The sequence below is a fragment of the Netta rufina genome (assembly GCF_964035555.1).
Source record: "Netta rufina genome assembly, chromosome: 14".
Lineage (NCBI taxonomy): Eukaryota > Metazoa > Chordata > Aves > Anseriformes > Anatidae > Netta > Netta rufina.
Window position 1 is genome coordinate 6,438,489 of NC_140137.1, and position 26,109 is coordinate 6,464,597.

The 26,109-nt window shown below is 46.4% G+C and overlaps 2 protein-coding genes across 2 annotated transcripts in view; one reads left to right on the forward strand and one right to left on the reverse strand.

Moving 5' to 3' along the window:
- The window catches only part of KCNIP1 (potassium voltage-gated channel interacting protein 1), a gene marked incomplete at both ends in the record, with an annotated part of 371,918 nt that overhangs the window by 22,658 nt on the left and 323,151 nt on the right, over window positions 1–26,109 (forward strand). The gene's annotated exons all lie outside the window — the stretch shown is intronic.
- On the reverse strand, window positions 9,201–15,539 carry KCNMB1 (potassium calcium-activated channel subfamily M regulatory beta subunit 1; the record flags this gene model as incomplete). The annotated part of the gene is made up of 4 exons (XM_084295175.1): window positions 15,462–15,539; window positions 10,451–10,622; window positions 9,804–9,999; window positions 9,201–9,470 (listed from the first exon to the last, which is right to left on the reverse strand). Exons 2-4 carry the CDS (start codon window positions 10,585–10,587, stop codon window positions 9,201–9,203), a joined length of 603 nt encoding a protein of 200 aa, XP_084151301.1. The 5' UTR covers window positions 10,588–10,622; window positions 15,462–15,539.

A 26,109-nucleotide genomic window follows, 5' to 3' on the forward strand; every position in this document is an offset into this window, starting at 1 on the left:
CCAGCAACTTGCTTTAAGAACCAACTTGCTTTAAACTTTCCAAGCTTGTCTATTCCTAAAACAGTCACCTACAAATAGCTGCAAAGTAGTAGCAGGATTTTTTGGGATTGTTTTCTTACCTTTTTTTTTTTTTTTTTTTTTTTTTTTTAAAAAAAAAAAAAGGCTTTTCTATTGTGACAGCTTTATGCAGTACTTCTTTACGTCCATGTAGATTTCTGAGGTTGGAGTGCAGGGGTGGAAGTGCTGCATTACCTTCACCTCCTACCTTAACCCTCACTGGTGAGACTACTGGTGTGGTATTGTCCCAACAGTTCTTAGACTACAGCTTTAAATCCTGTTCTCAGTATTGGTCTGCCACATGAGTTCAATGTGATCTGTGTGTTTCTGTCATCTCCCTTGTGTTTGCAGGCTTCTCTGTGCCCTGGCCAAGCAACCTCTTTTAGCTACTAAAAAGTTTTTGTGGCTTTTTGAACGCAATTTACTATGTGACTTCAGAGAGGTGATGTGACAGGCTGGAGTTTGATCATCTGTATGCAGTGCCTGCTTGGACTAAGGTAAAAATGAGGTGTCATTCAGCAGCCCTGGCCTGAAGCTGCTGCTGCGGCTGAGTCAATTAAACATCTGATGTTTCTGCTGAAATCAGCACTAACAGCACCATTGACACTTATTTCTCATCACTGTGGTGGAAATGAGATGGCTTGTCCTGAGCTGGTGCCTCAGGAAGCTGCCTGCAGAGCCCCAGCCTTGAGCAGCTTATGGATGTGGTCACAGCCAAGTCAATTCACTTCTTTCCTCATCTGCGGAGGCAGAGCCTCTCCGCTCACACATGTGGCTATGCCAAGACCAAGCCAACGGGTCCTGCACTTAACACGCAAACAGTAGGACATGCTTGAAGAACTATCACCTCAGGAAATGCAGAAGTACCTCACCGGATGGCAACTTCAGGGGAACACACCTTGGATAAATCACTTCTTAAGCCTGTGCTGAGCATTTACCTGAGGGATGCTGGCAGCGTATCCAGTCTTCTCCCAAGCTTCTGCTTGGGAGAAGACTGGAGTGCAGCCCTGCTGGGGCTTTCCAGGACAGACGCTGCCAGGAGCGGTTGCAGTAGGGCGAGCAGTGGTACTTGGTACTTGGCCAGCCCTGCAGCGCACAGCAAGAACACTGGGGAGCTGGGAACACTTCTGGGATGCAGGCAAGGGCACAGCACCATAGGCTGACAAACCCATTTCTGTCAGGATAACTTGATTCTTCCAGTCTAAATCATCTGCTTGCCTGGGGTTCTTTGGGCAAGAATCCAAGGTTAGGCAGTGCTTTTACCAGGTCATAAAGAGCCACCAACTGTTTGCCTGAGGTGTGGGGAAGTACTTGAATGTGCTTTCAGAGTGGTGAGGCTCCATGTTAACCTGGCATTTCTGAAGAGGGAATCAAAAGGTATTCCAGTTCAGGTAACTTGTTTGACTGTAACTTATTTAAACACCTTCAAATGTTCTGTACGTTAGTGCCACCTCGTTGCTCTGCTGAAAGCCATCAGGAAAGCAATGAATTATTTCCTGTCCACTAGTGAGGCATGAAGAACTATTTCGGTGGCTATAGAGGGAAAGAAAAAGCAGCTATAAAAGGAACAACGGAGACTTCTCAAATTAATATCTGCAGAAAGGCAGGCTAAATCTTCTGGTGGCAGTGTAGGACATCTCCCCCTACCCTGCTTCAGTGTAGTGTCCTACCTATAGGTGGAGCTGGGAAACCTACACTGTTGTAACCTGCTGGCAGAGTGGAGCAGCCACTGGTGTGCTGCTGTGCTTTCTGCAGCAGTCACCTCGTGGTTTGGTTTTTACTTAGTAGAAACACTTAAAGAACACCTTTGGAACTTGGAAGCTATGTGAGTGTCCAACTGATTTGCATTTATACTCATTTATTTGTCCTGCATCTGAAAATCTGCCTAGAAAAACTGAAAGACCTGCTTTTTGTGGATTATAATATTCCTCATGGAAATAACTGCTGTCTTTGCTACAGAGAGATCATTTGTCTACTTTGGCTATGAGGGATAATGGTGGTCCTTGCCAGAGAACGAGATTTGGGCTACTATTGGTTGTCTAGCATTACTAGTGACTGATTTAGCCTATAATTAATGAATTAAATACATGCATTCTGTTTTGACTTGGCTGTAGACAGTCTGGAGCCCCCAGGTCTATTGCATTTTTGAACAGGACTTTGCTGTTGCACCTTGTGTACCAGAGGTATGGTGATTAAGGAGGCATTGGGGAGGCAAGGACAATCGCCAGACAAGGACTGTATATTTTGAAACAAGACACTGGAACTCATGATAAGGAAGCGGCATATGGACAGAGAAACAAATGGGACTATAAATCTCAAAACTGGACATTGGAATTCATTATAAAGATACAACAAACAGAAGAATTAGCAACAACCAGCTCTTGCAATTAAGAAACATGCCAACTCAGCAGATTCCTGACCAAAGGTGAAAAGTACACTGTGAGGAAGACTCGGGGTCTTCCTCCCAAAGACCCCTGCCCACGTCCCGAAGACCCCTGCCCACAATTCTTGGGAGGCTCTACACAGGCGCAAGGTGCCAAAAGGCTAATTAGCATGAGAAGCGAGGGAAGGCGGGGATAGGTAATGAATATGTATAGGTGCTTGTAGAATATAGATAGATTGATTGTATAAAGTCAAGACTGCTTTCCGCTTTGGGCACGATAGGTGGAGAGATCTCCCGTGCATCCAGCGCTGCAATAAAGAATATACCACTTAAAGGGCTTTCGGCTTCGATCTTTGAATCAATGGCATACGGTCATCTCCAGAAACCGGCAGGATGAATGTAAAACTTGTATAGGGCAGTCAGGCTGCATAGACAGAAAGTGTTCTAACTTAAACCATGGTTCATCAGGCTGATGCTTTCCTCCTCCTGTGCCCTCTGAGAAATTACAGATGCCCTGGTGCTCTGTTAAGCTCTTCGGTCGTGTTCATATTTCTCGTTGATGGAGGCCTAAAACTGTACCGCCACAAACTCCGTGTGGGAAAGAAGACAGGCAAGGTTTGAGCTGAGGAGCTCTCTGCAGATAGTCCCACGCATCCTGAGGTACAGCAACAGCCAGCCTAGAGGGGACCTCACTCCAGAAGCATCTTGGAAGCAAGGGGAGACCCTCTGGAAGCAGGCAGGCGCATTACAGCTCGGCTCCAGGGCCTTAGTTCATGCTCTGACAGCCACTCAGTCACCTGCACGAGCACTGAGGGATCTAAACAGCCTTCATAAGTTCTGTTGTGGCTTTGAACCACCTTGCTGTGTAGAAGTGTGTTATTTGGGTTCCTTTGGAGATAATCAGTCAAAAGGATTTTGATTATTTTCTCATTTCATAGGTTTGAGTAATTATTTTTATTTTATTGATGGATGTTCTGGGTAGTGTTCCGAGCTTCTCTCAAAACCCATTTCAACAAGCAAAATTAGTGTTAGGTGACCAGTAGTCTGTGTTAGTCAGTGTGCTCAGTCCTTCTGGTCCTTCCTTTTTTGAGATCTACTGGCACAGGCATGTAGATACACCAACATCAAATATAACAGTATTAATCCCATTTTATATAAATAAAGTAACAGTAAGATATATATGTTTATAATACAGCTGCTTTAAAGCTTCTTGTAATGTATATCTTCAGGCACCTGATGCTTCACAGGGGAAGTGTTTCTGCTTTTGTGTGAGGGGAGGTTGATTATAGATAGAGGCATGTGACCAAAGGGAAAAGGAACATATCTGTGCTGGTTTGGGTATGGCAGCATGTGAATGTTTTTCCTGTGTGACAGCTTAATTTCTCTGCATGTGTCATAAGACACCTCTAGGGACTGAAGTGTTGGGTGTAATGAGACTACTTGTATTTGTTTAAGAGGTGTATGGATATTTTTAGGAAGCTTTGAAAGAACAGCTTGTCAGTCCTTCAACTTTGACAAGTTTTTTTTTTCATTGCTACTTGTTCAAGTAGAGCACAATAATAAAGTGCCACTTCGTTTAATCTGTGTTTCCTTGGCTATTCTACTTGTTTATCTGTTTTTCACTAGCTTTTTTCCTTTTCCTTTATTAATACTCTAAAGGTTTGGAGAATTGGGGTCAACAAGGAGAAAAAACATCTAATTTAGCAACTCCCCAGTATAAACTGTATTTATCAAAGCTGACACTTAAGCCTTACAGAGGTGCTGTAAAAGAAACCTTGCTCCAGGAGAACTAAAAACACCCCCACAAAACCCACAAGTGCTTTCACAGCATTTTTACAGTTCACAATTACTTGAGGGGGGTAAAAAGAAAACTGCTGTTCGCTCAGCGGCTCCTTTCACGTCCCCCTTGTGCTCCTGAGTTTCTGAAGAACCTCTGAGATATTCCCAACTACCGTGGTGGCTCAGGGTGCTGTCAGCCTCCATCGGAAGCAGCATTCACACAGTGGGCGAAGGGCAGTAAGCAGGTCCGTGGAGGTTTTGTGGTGCACAGCCATCCCTTGGGACCGGGCCCTGCTCCCAGCTTGGACTGAGGTACTTCATAGGAAGTATTTTGCTGCCTCTCAGAATAGCTTTTTATTTTTTCCCATCAGATCTATTGCAGACTCGTGTCGTGGTTCCGCTCGAGTGGGCAGCCGAGCTCCACCACAGCCGCTCTCTCACTCCCCCTCCTCAAAGAGGAATGGGGAGAAAATATGTGAAAAGGGCTCAAGGATTGAGATAAGGACAAGAAAATCACGCAATAATTATTGTAACGGGCAAAACAGACTCGGCATAAGGAGATAGTAAGATTTATTGCCTACAACTAACAAGCGAGAGAAGTGAGAAAACAAAGAAAAAAAAAACCCAAAAGCACCTTCCCCCCCCATCCACCCTCTTCTACCTCCTCCCCCCGAGCGGCGCAGGGGAACGGGGAATGGGGGTTATGGTCAGTCTACAGCACTTCTTCTCTGCCGCTCCTTCTCGGTCACTCTCGTCCCCTGTGCTGTGGGGTCCCACCCACGGGATGCAGTCCTTGATGAACTGATCCGGCGTGGGCTTCCCACAGGCAGCAGCTCTTCCAGAACTGCTCCAGATATGGGTCCGTACCACGGGGTCCATCCCTCAGGAGAAAACTGCTCCAACCTGGCTCCCCTACGGGCAGCAGCTCCTGCCGGGTCACCTGCTCCTGCGTGGGCTCCTCTCCACGGGCTACAGGTCCGGCCCGGAATCTGCTCCGGCAGGGGTCTTCCACAGGCGGCAGCCTCCGTCGGTGCAGGGCCACCTGCTCCACCGTGGTCTCCTCCACGGGCTGCAGCGTGGAACCCTGCTCCACCATGGTACTCCATGGGCTGCAGGGGGACATCCTGCTTCACCATGGTCCTCACCACAGGCCGCAGGGGACTTCTGCTCCGGCGCCTGGAGCACCTCTCCCCCTCCTTCTACACTGACCTTGGCGCAAGGCTGTTCCTCGCTCCTCTCACTCTCCCGGCTGCTGTGTGGCGCAGCGTTTTTTCCCTGTCTTAAATATGCTCTCACAGAGGCGAAAAACAACATCGCTTATTGGCTCGGATCTGGAAAACAATGGGGCCCTTCCCAAACATGGGGCAGCTTCTAGATCTTTCTCACAGAAACCACCCCTATGGCTCCCTGCTACCAAAACCTTGCCACGTAAACCCACTACATTCCACCCCTCGCCTCTGTTAAAAGCATATTTAAGACTACTCACAACATACTCTTACTTTACAATTATCACAACAACCTTCACAAACTTCACTTACATCAAAAAGAAAAAGAATTCACCACACCAAAATGAACATAACATCATCACAGCACCGACAAGGTGGACATTTTACACACACACCACCCCTCGTCCCTTCACCACACTAACATATCACAGTTACTGCTTTCTTAAATTCTTCACAACTTGTACATTCCTAACAATCATCCTGCACATATTTTTGCCCGTTACTTCTACTAACTATCATCCTTATCTCAAATTCCTCGAGCCCCACGTTGGGCGCCAAAAAAGACTGTCGTGGTTCCGCTCGAGTGGGCAGCCGAGCTCCACCACAGCCGCTCTCTCACTCCCCCTCCTCAAAGAGGAATGGGGAGAAAATATGTGAAAAGGGCTCAAGGATTGAGATAAGGACAAGAAAATCACGCAATAATTATTGTAACGGGCAAAACAGACTCGGCATAAGGAGATAGTAAGATTTATTGCCTACAACTAACAAGCGAGAGAAGTGAGAAAACAAAGAAAAAAAAACCCAAAAGCACCTTCCCCCCCCATCCACCCTCTTCTACCTCCTCCCCCCGAGCGGCGCAGGGGAACGGGGAATGGGGGTTATGGTCAGTCTACAGCACTTCTTCTCTGCCGCTCCTTCTCGGTCACTCTCGTCCCCTGTGCTGTGGGGTCCCACCCACGGGATGCAGTCCTTGATGAACTGATCCGGCGTGGGCTTCCCACAGGCAGCAGCTCTTCCAGAACTGCTCCAGATATGGGTCCGTACCACGGGGTCCATCCCTCAGGAGAAAACTGCTCCAACCTGGCTCCCCTACGGGCAGCAGCTCCTGCCGGGTCACCTGCTCCTGCGTGGGCTCCTCTCCACGGGCTACAGGTCCGGCCCGGAATCTGCTCCGGCAGGGGTCTTCCACAGGCGGCAGCCTCCGTCGGTGCAGGGCCACCTGCTCCACCGTGGTCTCCTCCACGGGCTGCAGCGTGGAACCCTGCTCCACCATGGTACTCCATGGGCTGCAGGGGGACATCCTGCTTCACCATGGTCCTCACCACAGGCCGCAGGGGACTTCTGCTCCGGCGCCTGGAGCACCTCTCCCCCTCCTTCTACACTGACCTTGGCGCAAGGCTGTTCCTCGCTCCTCTCACTCTCCCGGCTGCTGTGTGGCGCAGCGTTTTTTCCCTGTCTTAAATATGCTCTCACAGAGGCGAAAAACAACATCGCTTATTGGCTCGGATCTGGAAAACAATGGGGCCCTTCCCAAACATGGGGCAGCTTCTAGATCTTTCTCACAGAAACCACCCCTATGGCTCCCTGCTACCAAAACCTTGCCACGTAAACCCACTACAACTCGGCAGTGTAATCCAGTCACATTAAAGCAAAACCTAAAGGGTTTAGAGCTTCCTTGCATGCTGCTGTAGGAGGCTTATAGAGTTCTCTCAAAATTCACTCTAGTGAGTTACAACCCAGCAGATGGACAACGAATAGGAAGATGTTTACAAAAAAAAAAAAAAATCCAGAGTAATTCAGTAACCTGGCACACTGCTAAAATATTTTTCTGCTCTGAGAACACGTCAAGGCAAAGGCTCCGTGACTGCTTCTCGTGAAGCAGAGCTGTACATGGGTGATGTGTTACTTAAAAATAAGAGGAGGCTTTTGCAGTGCTTGTATGCCTATGTATCTTGCTTTTTTTCTGCATTAGAGTTTTTGCCTTCCTGCATCGAAATCCCTCCTTTTCATATGGATTTGGAGTTTCCAAATTGGTGTGTGTTTTTCCCCTGCACAGCTGTTCTCAGAGCATCTCCTGCCCAAACAGGAGCTGGCACCTGACTGAAGGAAGAAGTGAGGGTGGTTCTTTGTGCGATATTTTTCATCATGTTCTTGCAGTGTGTACACGTAGGAAGGAAAAAAATGTTTTCATGTAATAGTTTATTTTTGGAAGGGGTAGATCTGGAAACATGGCTTGCACTCTGGATTTTCCCCTGGTGCTGTCAGGGGAGGCCACGGGCAGGGACAGGAGGAGGATGGGGCTCCCAGGTGGGAGCTGCAGCAGGAGCTCCGTGCTGTTGCTCTTCCCACTGAGCTCAGTGAGATCAGGAGCAGCGGCTGCTTGGAGACAAGTCGTCACCTCCTGAGCATCACAGAGTCACCAGGACCCTGGGGATACGGGGCACAGGGACCACTGCCAGGAACAGCAGCATCCAGCCTTCATTCTGCACCACCCAGCGGGGAGGGCAACAAGCTGGGGCAGGGGCTGTGCTGAGCGAGTGTAGTGGAGACATGAGCACCTTCTAGTTGGCAGATGGAGGAGACTTTTTAGCTGCTGAAAAGGAGTTTTGGAGTAAAGTTGTGGAAGAACCTGTTATATAAATCTCTCCATCTCTTTACAGTGAGTTTGTTCACCTCCATTTGTACCAGACCAGCACATTACCTTTAATACCTGTCTTTCCTGTTTGCTTGCTAGATTTTTTTCAAGCATTTGCCATACTCTTGCCTCAGCTTCAGGTGGACTGACAGGGCAGGATCTCTTCCCCTTCCCACCTTACTGGTGAATGCATGTGTAAGTTGCACTGCTGTTTTCCTGAATGAGAAGGATCAGAATTGTACACACACAGTGCTTCAGATGCATTTCACCATGGTGTTGTATGGGGATGTAAGTGCTTTCCTCCTTGTTGTGGAGATAATTTTCCTCCTCTATGTGATGTTTTTACAATGAGACTTAAAGAGTGGGAGAGTTCAATCTTGAAGAGCGGGTCATTTCTCCCTGTGGAGGTTTCTGGTAGACAACCATTCAGATTCCAAGTGTTGAATGAGCATTGCTGATGTTAATTGCTCTTTTGTACCATCCTGCTCTAATTTTGAATCGCTGATCACAATGAAAAGCGAGTTCTGATAATACAGAACCCAGTTCCAATAATAATGTTGTAAAATGCACATAATGGGTTAACATCAGCCCTCCTGTGTGGTATTTCTCAACAATAAGCAATAGAGAAATTGGAGCACATTAATGAGAGTAACTTTTTTTTTTTTCCAACCACAGATTCACGAATTTAAATTTGTATCTGTGCCTGAAATGTTCGTGTGAGTGATAGCTACTGCCTAGTTCATGAACTGTCTGATCCCACAGCTTGTGTTAGTGGTGACCCAAGCGCCAGGCAAATACGGCAGGCAGGATGCAGCTTGTGTTCCTCCTGTGTCTGGCAGCAATTCAGAAATTGGCTGAAAGCTATTTTCCGAGAAGAGGAAACATGTCTATGCGTGCATCGGAGCATTACTAAGAGTCTGGGTGCTAGAAACAAACACGTCTTTAACATAAAATATCATTGTGCTAGGCAGGCATCTACGGTGAGCATCATTTGGTTTTTGGAGGCTGCCTGCCCTTCTATTGACACCTGCAGTATTGAACAGTCACAAACTGCAAGTAGAGACGGACAGAACAAAGGCAGTTTAATATCTAGTAACAGTCTGAGCTAGATATTTATTTTCTACTGCCAAGCAGAAAGAACAGAAACATACTGGCTGATTTTTACCAGGATGATAATCAGACATCCACCAGTGAACATGAGCGTAGGCCAAAGGAAAGTGAAGAGGAGACCTCTGGGGGGGTAAATTCTGCTCAAAATGACATTGGTCTGTGTTCCTCCGGGGTCATAGTAGCACGGGAAAGTCTGGTATTTCTTGAAATTGCTTGCGATGGTTTCTATTCGTGCTTGAACCTCTTTGGGGTTCTCAGAGTTGCCTGGCACATAGGAGCACTGGAATAAGAAATCAGAACACTTTGTTGTAATGGATGCTCTGACACAGGGTTTGCAGTAAAGTCACATGGGGTAAAACAAGCATGCTAGTGCTGACAAAATCTTCTGCGGCTTGGCTAGCATCCCCAAAGGTGGTCTTGGCCTGCCTGTGTCCATAACCCCTTTGCCCTGCTTCCCCGCTGTCTGCCAGTGTGTAGATATCCCAGCCCTGCAGACTTGCGGGTTTGAGTGATGTTAGTGGCAACCAATACTGTGTATGTGCTCAAAGTTAAACTGCAGCTGTGGGAGGTGCTGGATAGCAGCTGGGGGTGATAATGGAATGTGCTCCAGTACCTTGGGATTTCTTTCCAGCGTGTCTTCAGTCTGATAGAGCATGACCTCCTGTCCCGAAGCTGTCAGATTAACCCACACCTGGAGACAAGGATAGTGAGTGGCACCCTCGTCCTCTGAGCCCTTGCTGTTTAGGCAGGGGTCTTTGTCCTCGATGGTGGCTCTGAGCACCTTGCACACGGTTTCTGTTGTCCAAACACTACAAAGACAAAACAAAAGGTATTGCTTTGAAATGCTTTGGCAGCACCCATTGTGGGTCGTGTGCTGGAGGTGTGTCTGTAAGGGCCAGCCATGAGTTGGCACTGGCAGCGTTTGGGGCTGCTCAACACCCATGTGGTGAGCTCTGCCCACCCCAAACTGATGGCTGCCCTGGAGAAGGGCTGCCACAGGGCAGCCATGCAGGAGTCCTTACAGTTGTTTGTTGGGCATTCTGTTAGAAAGTGAGGGTCTGAAAGTAGGAAAGGTTCATGCCTCGTTTATTGGCTCACTCTGCTCTTCTCTTCCATCTTCCATTCTTGTGAGCTCACCAAGACTATAATGTTTATTCATTGTAGAGTGTGCTAACATAATTTTTGGCACTGTTTTAATAATTATATTTGCAGACAGCAAAAAAGAATCGGCTTTGTATTCACGATCAAGTGACTTACTACCTTTTAGTGTAGAATGGCACAATGGTGATCCCAATGAAGAAATACATCATCATGGAGCACGCAACCATCCCCAGCCCCAGGCACAGGGCTCTCGTCTCCCCTCGCTTCTGTGCGGTCACCAACTTTTTTCCCAACATGACTTACTGTTCTGAAACCTGAGGTGTCTCCAATCCTGGTTTTTAAGAAAAGAAACAAGGGCAAATCATTATTAGGACTGGCTACAGATAACGCAGTTGAATAATAACTTTCTGAAATATCCCTGACATATCCCATTTTTACACAACCCAGAACTTAAAAAATGCTTCTTTTTTTTTGTTGTTACAAGTAGATTTATTTATTTATTTTCTGATATTTATCATATACTGTTTAATAAAGCAGGGGATGAGGGAGCAGGGAGGGAAGGCTAGAAGGTTGGGTTGGAAAACCCCAAAAACCCCGTTACTTCCAGGGAAAAGTTTTAACGGCTCAATTGGCCTCAGCCTTGGTTTGGGATGATTTATGCTGCTGCTCCTCTGAAGTAAGAGGCGCTGTGTTGTGTATTGGTGGAGGCTGCATGAAGGGAGAATCCTCCCACAGTTGAATCCTTTTTATACTCTGTCTTCAGTATGAGTCCGAAACATGGTTTGCTCATTCCATGAGAGTTGAAATAGTTAAAAACTTCTTTCTGGTGTCTATTGTTTGGCCCTGTCCATTTGGGGCTGCTTAAAACTTGCTATCCAACCAGATAGTGGAGAAAAGCTCTTTTTTTTTTTTTTTTTTTTTTTTTTTCATGACACAAGTGGTATGATGCCACTGCCCAGCTGCCCGCGATCAGGGAACACAGCATTACAAGTGCTGCTGTCCACCACAGGTGTGGGGGCATGGCTGCTGTTGCCACTAGTGGATGTGTGGAAACCCTGCAGTGGTGGTGGCGCACTGGGGAGCTCCTGGGCTGCTCCCTTGGTAAAACATCAAAGCATCAACACGCTCATTTTTACATTGCTGGAGAGGTCCTGAAAATACTTGCTGTGAATCCATATTCTATTAAATCACTGCAACTGATGTATAGGACTTATGAATGGGTTGAACTCTAGGATTGTTATGTCCTACCTATCTCCAGGACCTATGTCTAGCTGACAGCTGTAACTAAAGGCTTGTGGCTTTTATTTATTTATTATTTTTTTTTAATAAAAACACTTCGCAAAGCATAGGTAGGGAAAATGAAAGAGACTGACAAGATGAGTGTGTGTTTTTTTTTGGGGGGGGGGGGGGGGGGGGGAGAGGGAGGTGTGAAGAAGTGAAATATTAGGAGGAGAAAGGGAAATTGTTACACATATTCCACAACAGGTTTCAGTCCTGTTCTCATGTGCAGGACCATGGTGCACAGCTTCATGCAGTAACTGGTGCATTTTCAGGATTTCAGCTCAGGTGGTTTTTTATACATTGAGTTGCAAGTACATAATATCGAAGTGACAAGGTTGTCCTGAGGTGTCACTGGGAACAAAAAGTGTTGCTATTAGAATAGTGAATTTGGGCCCAGTCCATATTTAATTCTGCCATAAGTAAAATCTCAAGGTCCACTGTGAATTTTCAGAGTGTTCAAAATATTGGGCCGTTGTACAGCACAGAATCTCCTTGGTGTTAAGCCACAGTGCGTGCCTTTGCCTCCTGTGCAACTTGGGCAGGGGCAGGACAGAGGGGAGGAACGTCACAGGCTATGACACCAGACAATACCCGAGCTCCGGTTCCTCCTGCCACAGCGGGGAGCTGGTGATGGGCACCTGACAACCTGCTGTGTTGGCCAGAAATCCTGCCAAGCAGTGAGGATGATTAATTGTTAATCAGTCCTGTTGGAAAAGGAACAAGTGAAGAATTGGTACTGCCAGGATGACTTGAGGAGAACTTGCCATGCTCTGGCACTGCCAATATCCAAGTTTTAGCTGAGCCACGATGTTTGCTTAGCTGTCCTGCTGGTGGTGAGGAGTATGGGATCGTCAGCCCCCAGGTTACGTGCAAACAAGAACTATGGGGCTAGTAGCCAAAGAATTAATAAGAGGTGTAATTGCCCCATTGGTGTGCTTGAATGTCAGGCACATATATAGCTGATGTCCCACTAAGCTCATCCTTCCTGGTCATTTCAAACTGCCCGACCACCTCTACGAGGTTCTACGAGATGAGAGAGCCCCTGGATGGGAAAGTGTGTGTGGTTCAGGGTAGGGGAAGGCGTTTGCCCAGCACAGGGCGCGGTGCTGTTCCCTGTCCTGGCACCACGTGCTCTTACCCAGCTCCTGAGATGCTTGCTCTGCCCCACGAGAATAAGGGCACATGAATTATGCAGAGAACGTTAACAAAGATTGCTCTAAAAATATCTGAGTGCTTCTATAAACACTGAGCCCAACAGGCTGGGTCTTGAGGCAGTGTAAATCAGAGGTGCTGACACCGCTGTGGTGCTGTTGGACCAGGCGAGGTGCGTGCTGTGCTGCCTGCGGAGATCTCGGGGCTGTGAAGTGCAGTGGGGAAACCAGCAGAATCTGTAGCACTACCCTGTCTGTGTGCAGAGCTATTTCATTGGAAACTCATGGAATAAAACATGGGAAAGTTACTGAAGTAAACCCCGTGTGTGTTTTTTACTCCCTTTGGGGTACAGATATCTTATGCTGTGCTGAAAGCCCGGCTTGTGTTGGTTCTCAGGACACTCACCTCCTGCATGCACGTGCGTGGTGTGTATGTGGAGTTGCCTCAGTGTTCAGAAGGTGAATTATTTTTTTTTGACCATAAATTATTCTCTTCCACCTCTGAGCCCCATCACTGTATGTTAGGAGGAGTGTTGAGAGAGCTCACTAAATGTTTCCTCAAACAAAATCATCAAGTGTTTGAGAACTGAAGTGCTGCAGAAGCCTCGCTAGGCCCATGACGTCTGTGAGTGTATTTGAATTAGAAGATGTTGGAGCACGTAACGGGGGTTTCAGTCTGTCTTTCAAGAGCAAATATAAATGTATCTTTTGCACTGAAGATTGCAGGGTGCCTCCATAATTACTGGGAAGATGGAAGCTCCAAATCTTTTCAGAACGTGCCTTCTCCCTAATCTTTCTCCCTCAGTCTCGTTAAATTATACAGTACATTAGCTGTGCAATTCCAGCGTATAATCACGGCATTGACAGCTGCTGGTTCTGATCTGAAGGATGCCATCTGCTCAGGTCTGGAGCCGAGGCCCCTGCTCAGATTAGCAGCTGTGTGGGAGGCACGGGGGGAAGCCCCTGCCTCCTTCCAGCTCCAGAGGAGCTGCCAGTGCTGTGGCCTCTGGGTGGGAGCTCTGGGCTGCCCCTGGGTGCAGAGGTAGCCAGGGGATTGCAGCTCTGAATGCCTGCCTCTCTGCTGCCTCTCCCTCAAGCAGAAGGAAGTGCTGAACCCTTCTCTCAAATGTAAGGTGGGAATAAATATTAACAGGGAGATGGTCACTTGTTTGAGCTGCTTTATCCTGCACCATCTGGTGAGTTGCCAGCCAGCACTTCTCTGCTGTCAGTTGAGCAGCGAGCGATGCCCCTTCACGCTCAGAACAGCGCTGCAAGCCGTCTGCCTCTAAAACAAGAGGAGGTTTCAAGCAGGCTCAAACCCTTTGGCCTCCACTGCCTCTGAACACCAAGTTGCCATTTGCCTTCTCATATTGTGCCAACTCCCTGGTTGTCTGGTTCATTCTCTGAGCACCTTGTGCAGATGCGATGAGCTGCTGGTGTTGCTGGCTGTTTAAGAACAGTGTGTGCTTTGCCAGTGTATTGGCCAAGTGCATCAGTACAAGGCAACTGCAGCTTTTAGGCCTAAAAATATAAGTTCGTTACTGGTTATTTTGCTGTGGCAAAGCTGTGCAGTTAGTGTTTTCAGTAGTGTCTCTTAATAGAATTAGTCTTATCAGTTGCGTGTGCTTATTTGTTTCTGTGGATGTTTTTAGCAGTTTGGATTCTTCTTCCTTTGTTTCAGTCCTGTCCTTAACCTTTTTTCTTCTCCTGCCCCACCATTTACACCCTAAAAAACACGTCTTACATTCCAGAAATGAAGTCAGAACTGCATCACACTGGCACTTGGTTCTTCCTTCCCTGCCCATCTCCTTTTTTTAGCATTTAGAACTACTTCTTGCTGATAACAGTGTTTTTTGTTTATTTGTTTTTTTCCCAGTGATGCTGGGGCCTGAGAGTACCGATTTTACTCACTGCAAAGTAAGAGACCCATCGCTTAAGGTGTGTTCTGCACCTCTGGGACCACCAATATTGCATGCACAGTAAGGTGATGCTGAGCCTCAGAAAAGTGTGCACAGAAAAGCTGATTCTACAGCATACTCGTGCAGCTGTCTTGGAAACCTGAAGAATCAGTATTACATCTGCATAACATGATACAATTACATCCATTTTATGAAATATGCAGTGTCCATTTGCTTTATTTAAGAGCTGTTTACCTGATGTGACACCAGTGTGAATTAAGTTAGCTTTCCGTTAAAAAAAAAAAAAAAAAAAAAATGCAGTTTAAGATTATATTAATGTTAGATTTTAAATCCGGTGCTTCTTTTTAAAAAACAAAAATAAACTAAAAGCTCAGTTTAGTACTTCTGAAATCTTTCTGGGCACCTCTCTGGGTTTTTGTGTAGCACAGGACTGTACAAAATTATAAAGTTTGAGGGGGTTTCAGAGAAGGCAGCACCCAGTTCAGGTGGTTCCTCTCGCACTTGCTCTAGAGGTGAGAGGAGCACTCTGCAGCACTCCCTTAGGGGCTGTGCTGAGCACCCGAAGCCACAAAGCTCCTGGGAGTGGAGATCCCCTGCGGCTGTGGCCTCCTGAGACCAGGGCTTGCGAAAATGCCACCGTTACCTTTGCTAGTAATTATGGAGAGCTATCAAATCGCATGTGGTTACAGAAGAGAGAACAATTTAGCCTGTGTGCTACAGAAAAGTTGTGTGGGTTTCCTTTGCAGTTTCCCACTGCTTTTCGAAAACCAAAGCTATTGCATGCTGAGAAGGAAAAGGTTGTGTTAAAAGTATACTTACTGTTTCTGATGAAATGCTGCTTTCTGTGATGAGAAACCCTTCTGTTACATGACAGACCAGGTATAAGGCCTCTCCTGGGCGAGGCAAAGCCGTGCAGCTTCAGGCTGAAAGGGATTTTTGGGGGTGTTTGCAAGTTTGTTTTTTTTTCTTCCTGTACTTCTCTGGGTTTGCATTGCTGTGGCTGAACTCGGCACAGAGTTCCCTATTGTGAGGCTGGCTGTAACCATACATGGTAAGGTATGAAAGTGCTGTCCTTTTTCAGATTAATTGCTGAAACCAGGAAACTACAATGCTGAGACCAACCACAGCTGAAGGGACTGAGCTTTCTCATGCACCAGGACCCTTTACCACACGTCCCACATCCCTGTGGCTTTGTCTTCAACTGCTCTCCTACTCTTTTTGTGCAGCCTTTTAGATTAGAAATCCATTGGGTCCTTCGGGTAAGATTGGAAGAACTGACTTAAAACTGCCTGGAAGTGTTAGGAAATGTTTTCCAGAAGTTCCCAAGCTGTGCTCTATAGCAATCTGCCCCTCCTGGGGTCCCAGGGAAGGTGACAGGAGGGCAGGGCAAGGGCTGGGGGGCCCTGCAGGATGAGGGCAGCGGGGAGCTGGGGCAGCAGGAGCTGGGAAGTGTGGGGCATGGGAGGGGAAAAGCCGATCGCGGCCTTGTGCGAATGTCCGTGTGCTTATGTGCATGGGTGGGTGTGGAAGCATGTATCACATTCTTCTCATGGAGGCTACTTGGCTCCTTGTTCTCAAGCTGTATGAGACCTGCAGCAGGGATGCAATGAGCACAAATCCCCTGCGAGCTTCAGGGCTTGGCTCGTTCCTTCCTGTAGGGCCACGGGAGTTCACCCCGGGCTTCGGTTGTGTTCCCAAAGGTGCAGGTCGCCTGCTGGAGGTATTGGTGATTAACACACAGGAAGGTGAGAAGTGCTGGGGCCGGCTGGTGGATGGATGCCGCGAAGCAGTGCCAGGCTGCACGTGTCACTGTGTCACCTGTGCCCAGGGAAGGGCCCCTGCAGGGTGGCTTCTAATGGAGCATTGCTGCGAAATCCAGCAAGGAAGTTAAAATGCACACTCATTTGGGGCTTTTTTAGTTCATCAGGAAGCAGCAAATGGATATCCTGATATCTCCTGTATCCAGAGTAAATAATGAGCAGCAGTGAACCTTTCTGACCTTTCCCCAGTATTCCTCAACTTTCACCTGGGAAGACAGAGGGAACTTGGGCAGCAGCGGGAGATGATTCCCGTGCACGCCAAACCTGAGCAGTTGGTCATTAAAGCTGTTTCAGCGTAAGCTGGTCTTTCATGCTTGCTTTTGATAAAAAATTGGAAGCTGGCATGTTCACAGAGTTCAGGCTGTCTGAAGTTTACAGATGAATCTCCCCCCAAATTACCTTTTTTTATTACTGATGCGGAAGAGAGCACACAGAGGTAACATGGATTGAGATAACTGAGTTAGACATTTACAGCTAAGTAAGATGAAGCCTGCTCGCATCATTTAGATTGGGAAGATTTATGATTGCAGTCATTTTTTAATATTTGAGAAATGATGTAGCAAAATCTGAAGAATGGCATTTGAAGCTTGGAGAAAAGCCCTGTGAACAAAAGTTATTTTCAGCTAAAACGTCATCTGGTTTGGTGGACTTCTCTGTCCTTGTCTGATACTTAGGAAACCAGCCTGGACATTTCCAAGATGCTTGCTCTGGCTCAAGCAGAAGCCATGCTTTTAATGAGAAATTGTAGGAGTGATTTTTGGGCTGCCTGATTCAGGAGTCAAGGCAGAAAGCAGGGCAACCCCTGAGTCCAGGTCTGGCTGTCTCCTCCTGCTGTCCTTGATTCAGCTGACAGATCAGCGCGGTACAGTAGCGGGCCTGTATTTAGTGGCTGCACTAAGGAGTTTCATCACAAAATTAACACAGACCGTTCCACAGGCAAAGCACAGGTTCACTTGTGAAGTTCCTCGGTGACCGAAGGAGGCGGTGTTAGTGCCCCGGCTTGGTGTGAAGGCCCCTGGTGCTCCAGCTGAAGGGAGGAAGCTGTACTCCAAGTGTGGTGCTGCACCTCGCCTCTTGTGCTGCTTTTGCTCTCAGGGGTCCCTGCAAACTAACCCTCAAACCCAGTGTATGTGGGCTAACGGGAGGCGCTGTGCTGGTACCCACTGCTGGCCATCAGACATCTGGCAGGCTGCTGTCCCGTGCTGGGCGACGTGTGTGTGTGACAGCTGCATCACTGCAAGCTGAACGTTTGGTATAATGTGAACTGTAATTCTCTGCTAGTCTAAAATAAACCTTGTCGTATTAGAAGCACATCGAATATTTATTTATTTATTTATTTATTTGTTTCTTGAGGAGGTGAGGAGCAATCCTTGTGTTCAGTGTTCAGTCGCTGACTATAACTTGGGAAGAAAAAGGAAGAAAAACACTATCAAGGGTTGACTTTCTGGAACTGCCAGTGCTCAGTTTTGAATGTGAACAAGTTTTCTGTCAATCTCTTGCATCCCACTAACTTTATTTTAATGTATGAAACCCTTGGGCTAAAGCAAAAATAAACAAGACTTGAGGGCTGATTTCCTCTGTTTCTTTTTTAAAATAAGCAGTGCATCGACTTGAAAAAGCTGTGGTGACTGTGAGTTAGTGAAGCATCTGCGTTTAAAGTAGAGCTCCAGAACTGCGAGAAGCTGTCAGACCAAGAGGATTAAGATAGATATTCCTGAGGAATTATTTTCTTTGCAAGTGCTAGTGGAAGAAAAAATGTGAGAGAAAGCATGAGTTTACAGCTCTGAAAGAGAAATCGTGCAAACGTTAGCATACAAAGACTGAACTTCTGTAATAAAAAATAGAAAAATAAAAAATTTAATATAAAAATATAAGGGATCTGCAGACCTTACAGCAGCGGCAGGAAAAACAGCTTCTGGCTTTTATTTGTTGTACTACTCTGCAGTGGGTACGCACATCTTTGTCCTTTGTGCACTCTCTTTATTGCCAAGTGATTTGTTCCATCTCCTTTTTGTGTTTGTTAGGTCCCAGCCATCCTGGCTGTGTTTCAGGGCAGAGGGCTGTTAATTCTCCCAAGGGGCTGGACTGACTCTGCTGTGAGCCTGAAGCTGTGAGGAAATTCGAGAGAGCCTAGATCGACTGCACGTGCTGCTGAACAGAGCAGTTTGTTGCTGTGGCGTTTCAGAAGTTGCTTTGTGCCTGCAGGTGACCTGTCACACAGGGGGCTGTCCTACGCAGTGGGCAGGCTCACAGGTAGATCTTCTGCAAGTCCTAGTCACAACTTATAAATAGTGCCTACAGGCAGGTAGAAGGGACGTGAGCTTGCAACCTGTAAGCTCCCTCGTAGCTCTAACACAAAGAGCAGCTCAGGAGTTAAATAGAAAACAAGTTTCTCTTAGTTGGTCAGATCTGCTCATTTTGCGCCGATCATCCATATGGGTTGTTTTCATGTTGGAGAAGAAGAAAAATTGAATGGCTGTAAGGCAGAGGCAGTTTAATCAGTTTTGCCATTTTATTTCCAGGACTTTCTGTTGCTTCTAAAGAATCAGTGAGCTGTGAAATGAGAACAGTTATTTGGATCTTCAGAAAGCACTGCAAAGTTATTAGCTTCCCCCTTCCTAATTGAAACGTATTCATAGGGTACTACGTTGTCATTTTTAATGGGCATCATAAAGAGAAGCCGTGGCTCTTGAGCAAGGAACAGACAAATCCTGAGAATGACATGAGCGAGAAGGGGCGAGATGTCCCAGGCATTGGCACATCTCTGTCAGATGCAGGCCAAGTTCCCAAACTTGGCTGCTCCTGTTAAATAACCAAATTAACAGACTGCCGGGCGGATTTGCTGGTAACTCACCACTTTCAGAGCAGTACTCAGACTTGTCTGCAAATATTTAAGCAGGGACTTTGTATCATTTGTTCGAGGTTCCCACTTCAGTGTCGTGGCTGTGTGCTGGGGGTGAACCAGCAAGTGGAAGGCAGCAGGGCCCTGGTGGGTGCCCTGTGCGGTGCTGTGCCTGCCGTAAAGCTGGGGGACCTCGTTTCGCTCTCAAGTTCTGAAACTCTACTGCTGTCTCAAAACTGGAGCCAGAGAAGATGCTTAACTGGTTCCTGAGTGGATGCTGACTGATTTCTGAGAATAAATGCATGGATTTTATTCAGGGAATAGGTGCATATGCTTTTATCTCAGTTTGGATCTTGCATGTGTAATCAGTTCTTAATAGCATTACTCCTGACAGAGGAGCTTCAATAGCAAGAAATAAACAAAAACAATCCAATTCTGCAAGCCCTTCCTCCTTCCACTCCTCCCCCGCCCCCAAAACAAAACAAAACAAAACAAAAAAAAAAACGGGGGGAGGGGGTGGAAGTTATTGATGAAGGAAAGTCAGGATGGGCCCAAGGACCTGGCTCCTGTCACTGTCACGGTCCCACTGTACTGTGCCTGGCCGCAGTGACAGTCACATGCAAATCTGAATAGTGTGTTCTCAGCATGGTCCGGACCTGGTGCTGCTATTGTTGGAAGGTGTGTCACAGGCGTGTAACGCCTGTGGTTAGCATCCTGGATGCTGGTGGGAGTTTTCCGTGAAGGCAGACCAGAATCTGCCTCCAGGGAAGGAGAAGCAGCTGGGAGCACAGGCTCATGATCAGCTCCTCGTGCTCGAGTTAACACTGGCACAAGTGCGAGGCCTTTCCTGAACTTGGGAACTTCTTGCAGCAACTCTCCGGTAGCATTAAGCACAGTGCGTAGGGTACACGATGCTCCTCCGAGGGGGGTGGAGGGCTGGCGGGCAGTTGGTGCTGATGGGCTCTGCTGCCAGCTCTGAAGCTGCTTGCTGCAGCAAAATGGGTAACTTGTGCTTATTTCTTCTGTTAAGTGTCGGTACTATGCCTGAATAAGGGCTTTGAACTCCTTATCTATTAAATGGCAAAGATATATCTGTTCTTACTGTCTTAAGGCCGAATAGATTAATGAAACGTAATTCCTTAATGGAATAATGGAAGGTACTCACCATATTAGCTGCATATATCTCAGTATGTAGTGAAAGGAAAACTGCTTTTTTCCCATGTATTATGTAGTGCTCCAAGTGACAAAAACACAAGTGGAAAAGATGAAAAATGTAAAGACCCTTTAACAGAAGGTAGTTAGACATAACAGTTCATGGTGTTAATTTAGCGGATGGCAGTAATGTTTCTGAACAGATGAACAGAACTGCACGGTACTGTATAGCAGAAGAGATCAGAAGGGGGCTGTTCTCACTCCTTTCTTTTCACTGTTTGTACTGAAGCAGAGGTCTGGTCTCCTGCCCAACGCAACCCCGAGAACACCAGGACTATGTGCAGTCCAACAGGTTCTGGAAATTGCCCATGCAATTTAGAAACAACTGCCCTAAGTTAATCAAATTTAGTGTCATTTGAACGATTTTATTTGCTGCTTAAGTTCTGGACATCAGGCAATCTTGTCACGGCAGGTTGTGAAGAATTATTTTTTCTGGTTTGGGGGATAACTCCTGTGTTTTGGGGAGCCTGGATATCAATAACTTTTGTACAAGCATACACCACGTTTAAGTGGTGTACTATGTTGCTGCCTATCAAATAATACTTTGAGTCAGTGGGTAGGGCTCACATGAGGTGCCTGTTGAAATCCCCCGGTTTGAAGAGCCTCATGTTGTGTATCCAAACCCCAAAGCTGTTCCCTTGCTGGAAGCTCGGCTCCCAGTGTGCTGCTGCTGTCTTGGGCTGCCTGGGGCAAGGTGGGTCCTGCCTCCCTGCTGTACCCACATAAGGATGCCGCTTGCCTGCATTGGGAATGGGAGGTTGAGAGGGGAGGCTCTCCCCTTTGGCTGCCCATGCTCCCCAAACCTAGTCCTGGAAGGGTATCGCGCCCTTGCTGCTGTCAGTTACTCTCCCTCCAGAAAGAAGATGCAAAATACAGCATTGCAAAGGGCAGTCTTGCTTCTTTTTTTTTTTTTTTTTCCCAGAATTAAATTGCTTAAAGGCAGGATTTAAAAAAAAAAAAAAAAAAAAAAAAAAAAAGTAATATGAAATGCCCTCTGTTTCTACATCACACCTGTTCTATAGGGAAAAGTTCCCAGCGTTTTCTTTCTTTCCCAAAGTTCAGATTGATAGAAGGAAAGCTTCCTTTCCTTAATATTATTCTTTTGTTGCAGAGGGTTACTGTAAGGAAGATTGTCATCTATAAATAATAGCATTGATCTTGTGTTCCCTAAAGCGGTTAAATTTTCTGTTGGAGCACAGTCCCAATATCTAGGCGTTTTATGTGCTTTGCTGTACACTTTTCATGAAAGTAACACAATTACTTTTAGTTTTTCCCATACCTGGGGAATTTTAATCTATTTCCAAGTACCGTTGCCCCTAGAAGCTAACTGCAGACACATTGCGGGCTTGTGGAACTACATCTGCAGTGATTACAGCCTCGCCGAGAGGCAGAGGCCGTCGGGTTTGCCTGTGCATGGGAGGAGGTGGGCAGGCTGCTGGCTGCCAGCTGCAGGGTGCCTGCGTGGGGTGGCAGCTGGGGGGCACGGAGCCGTGTGGGGCTTGGCAGCTGCACTGGCTGAAGCTTGCTGGGCCACGTGGAAATAAAAGCCTCAGCTGCTGGGTGTGGAGTACAGGAAGGGAGAGCTGGAGGGATAAGTGGCAGGAATTTGGGGGGGAGAATTGATGGGAAATGGTCTTTTTTTCAAGCATCAGAAGCCCTAACGTCCTGTCTGGACAGAACAGAGGCAGAAAGTGAGGTTATTTCCCACCTTCCCCACCTTTTTCTGCTGGTCACACTACTGGGTTGGAAGTCTTTTTATTCTGCAATCTTGGTCTTTATGAATCTAGTACAATGTCATTCCTTTTTTTTTTTTTTTTAAATTGATAACTAAAAACTGAGGTTATCAAGTCTTAAGGCCCTGACACTGGGCAAGAGGAGCATGTATTCGGGGCAGGCAAAGAGGAAAGCTGCTGTGCTGCTTGGTCACTTCAGGGCCGTTTCGGCCCACACTTGTGCTGCAGGGCTCTTTCTGTTGGAGCAGCATCTTGGTACTGTGGCGTCCTGGTGGCATGAAACTGGCAACACAAGTAGCTCTGGTGCCACAGGGACGTGTTTGCATCTCGGACAAGGGAAAAGTGAGCTGATGGAAATACCTAACACTTTCACACTCTGCTACAGAGAGCCCAGCAGAGTTGTGTGTGCATATCTAAGTTTCCCAAACAGAAAAGAGGAAGAAAACCTAAAAAAAAAAAAAAAAAAAAAAAAAAAAAAAAAAAAAAATTGTTGGCCCTTAGGATGTGTATTCTACTGGAAAGATATAAACAAGCTGTATTTGTACACAAGCAGCTGACACCTGGAGGTCTTACCCAGCTCCTCCCTAGAAGGGAGGTTTGAGTATATACCAGCACAGGCTTGATTTAGGTTGCCCAGGTTCAGTTAGAATACATTGGCTTCTTTTTCACCAATAAAAAGGTGCTTCAGTGGGAAAATTGCTTCTCCTGTCAACGATTATATGTAAATGTAGAGAAAATCGATTGACGTTGGGTTTAATTTTAATAATCACCTTGGTCTGAGTTTGTCACACTTCAAAGACGAGGATACCAATGTTGCTGCTAGAGGAAGTAGCAGAGATTAGCTTTGCAGAGAGAAGAAACCGCCAGACCTTACTCTGTAATGGTCAGCTTTCCTTACTTGGACTCCCCTGGACCATGTGGCTATTACTTCTGGTTTCTAGTTTCTTGGTTTCTGTGTTATTGCTGCTGACCTTGCACTGCTGCAAGAAGGAAAGGGTGATGAACCAAGACCGAAACCTGTGATCATCCACAGACATTGATGTTTGTGAATCCTGCTATCTGCAGGAACTGGCACTCGTACAGGAGAAGGTTCTGCAACACCGGGAGGCTTTGCTAGGAGGGGAAGGAATGAGTGCTCCATTTAGGAGGTATGATTTGGCTTTCTGCTTGATTTTAAAATGAGAGAATTACTGAACGGTCACAGCCAAAATATTTTGGCACATTCTTTCCTTCAGGAAGGGCTGTTCTGCTCTCCAGGGGGCAGCTGGGGGGCTGGCCATGTTCAACAAGCCTCTCTGAGAAAGATGTCTGACCCAGGGCCCGGTGGGATTTCTTCTCTCTGATCTATCATTCTTAACCATGAATGCAAACGTGACTACAATAAGGACACTCCTTCTATGCCAGTAAATCCAGGTTGATTTTTTTCCCCCTGATCTGAAGTGCAGCAAGTGCTGACGCTCACAGTTTGTAGCCTCCTTTTACAGATCCATTTGCTCACAACAGCAGCTTGCAGGAGGGAACCTTTGCAGCTGAGCAGAGACCTGTCCAGAGTGAGATGTTTGTTGCATTAAAAATAAATACTTGAAGAATTGGATCCCGATAGTCTGAATTTCCTTTTGCCTGCAGAGCAAAGGAGCTGAACGCTAAAAATTTACTCTTGGTCTTCTCAGCCTCTTTTGGATCCTATGGCACTGTAATTGGGGAAGAGCTCTGATTTGCTAGAAGACATTGGAACCAAAACTTTATAACACTTCCCTTGGCTTTGTGCTATCAAATCTGCTGGAATATCTTACCCCTTCCAGTGTCCTAGGGGAGCTTTTTAGTTATATAAAGTAGAGATGCCTTTGAGACGGGACTAGAAACTGGCCATCCCCAGCCCCAAAGCAATGATCTGGGCTCACAATACAGATACTTGCCTCTTTCCTGAGAGAGAGATTTTTTCTCTCATGGGTTTATTTGTGTGTGAAGTAGAAAAGCTTCGGCATGAGTGAGAAATTCAGAGGTGCTTGTCTGTCATGTTGTAAAAGTGAAGGGAAGAGGAGGATGCGTGTGGATTTGGGAGGTGAACCCACAATGCCTCTGTCCAAAACTTTGCTTTGAATTAAGAAAAATATCTTTTTTATTTGAGCTTGGGAAATAAATCCAAATCAAACATATTAGTTCAGCCTGCACGTGAAATTATCAAGTGTTTGTACATGGCTAATTATCAGTGGAGCCTAGCAGTGACTTAGGAAAACACAAGACTTTATGTTAAATTTTCACTGGTCTCATTTAGGGTGGAAACTGAGCTTATAAACCCTAGCCCTTCATTAGTGAGCTTCATTAACAGTGCTATGCGCTTTACTGAGAATTTCTGAAACATTTTACAGGATTCGAAAGCTTCTTGATGAAATGCTATGGCTCGCTACTTTAGGGCACAAACAGTGGTGAGGTTTAATCTCTGTTATCTCCTTTGTACTTGCTCAGCAGTTCTGCATTCCCCTTGGATTTCTTTGTTCTAAGCGAAATTATTTTATCTCCCTCAGGTTCTTTCAGTCTGTTGCTTTTCTCATTCAATTTTCAACTGAAAGTGCAGCTTTTCAGGCTGAAGGGTGAAAACTGCTGCCTGAACTTTGTGTGTGACCAGTTAAGAGACACTGCAGGGTTCATGAGGGATGCAAGTGAAATGGGAACGCTGCTGTGGTAGGCTTGGAACCGGCTCCTGATTATAATAAAAATAAAATAAAAAACAGTGCTCCTGATTTTTATTTTGGTGGATGGTGGTGTCCCTAGTGATAGTTAGATAGTTTTTAAGCATTCATCTATAAGGGAGGATGAATACTACGTGTGAAGCAGAATGCTGTCTCCCTGGACTCAACCAACTTGAACTTTCCAACTCGACTTCAGTGGCAGCAGGAGTTGTGCTGACAGCCTGTGCACACCTTCAGTGGGGTTATCTGAAACTTGGTGTGATCAGCTAAAGCGGGATTCTGACAAAAAGGAGAATCTGTAGCTGCAATATTTCTTGCAGTGCCTGGTTTGCTGAAAAGTGGCTAAGAGGAACTGGGGGAACCAAGCCAGTGCTCCAGGAGATCAGTGTCTGCAGTGTCTTTTCTCCGGCTGAGTACGGGTAACTTTTGGACCGACAGAGAAGCTCACAGAGTAGTGAATGGGAGGGGACAGACCAAGTGCATCTGGTGTACCATGAGGTACTCTATATACATGGCTAGAATTTGGCCCCAGTGCCCAAGTTCCCCCTGACAAGATAAAAGAAGGCTGCTGTCTGTTTTTCTGTGGGCGATAATGAAGTTCTTGTACTGAAAATCATCATCGGGTATTACTGCATAAATTGTTGGAGGCTAATCAGGCTCGTTATGGAAATGAGAACCAATAATGTATTCAAGTTATTTCCCCCACCCTGCCTGTGGTGCTGATGCTCTCCAAAAAGCTTATGTATGGATTGCTAGTGCTGACACGGTAGGTGCAGGAAGCAGCGGGAGCTTCCTGGGGCTGCCTGTCCTTTTTGCCACATGCTAAACAGCTGCGTGTGTAAGGTGCCCTTTACATCAAGTGGTTTACATCTCGCAGTTGAATTTACAAGATCAGATTTCTGCAAAGGTAATTATGCCAGGGTAACAGCTGCATATGGGAACATCTCCACAGTTTCTTCAGTAAAATATTTTGGAAATAACTACATGCTAGCCAAAACCTCTTCGAAGTCTGTGCATACTGGCAGGTGTCTATCCTTGGGAGCAGGCGAGAGACTTTCAGCAGGATTTTTGCAGGGTTTGCAAACTTCTTGTAGGATTTTAGAGCCAAGTGCAAGATGGCAAAATGATCCATAAATGAATATAATTGAAACTTGGATAAAAAGACAGATA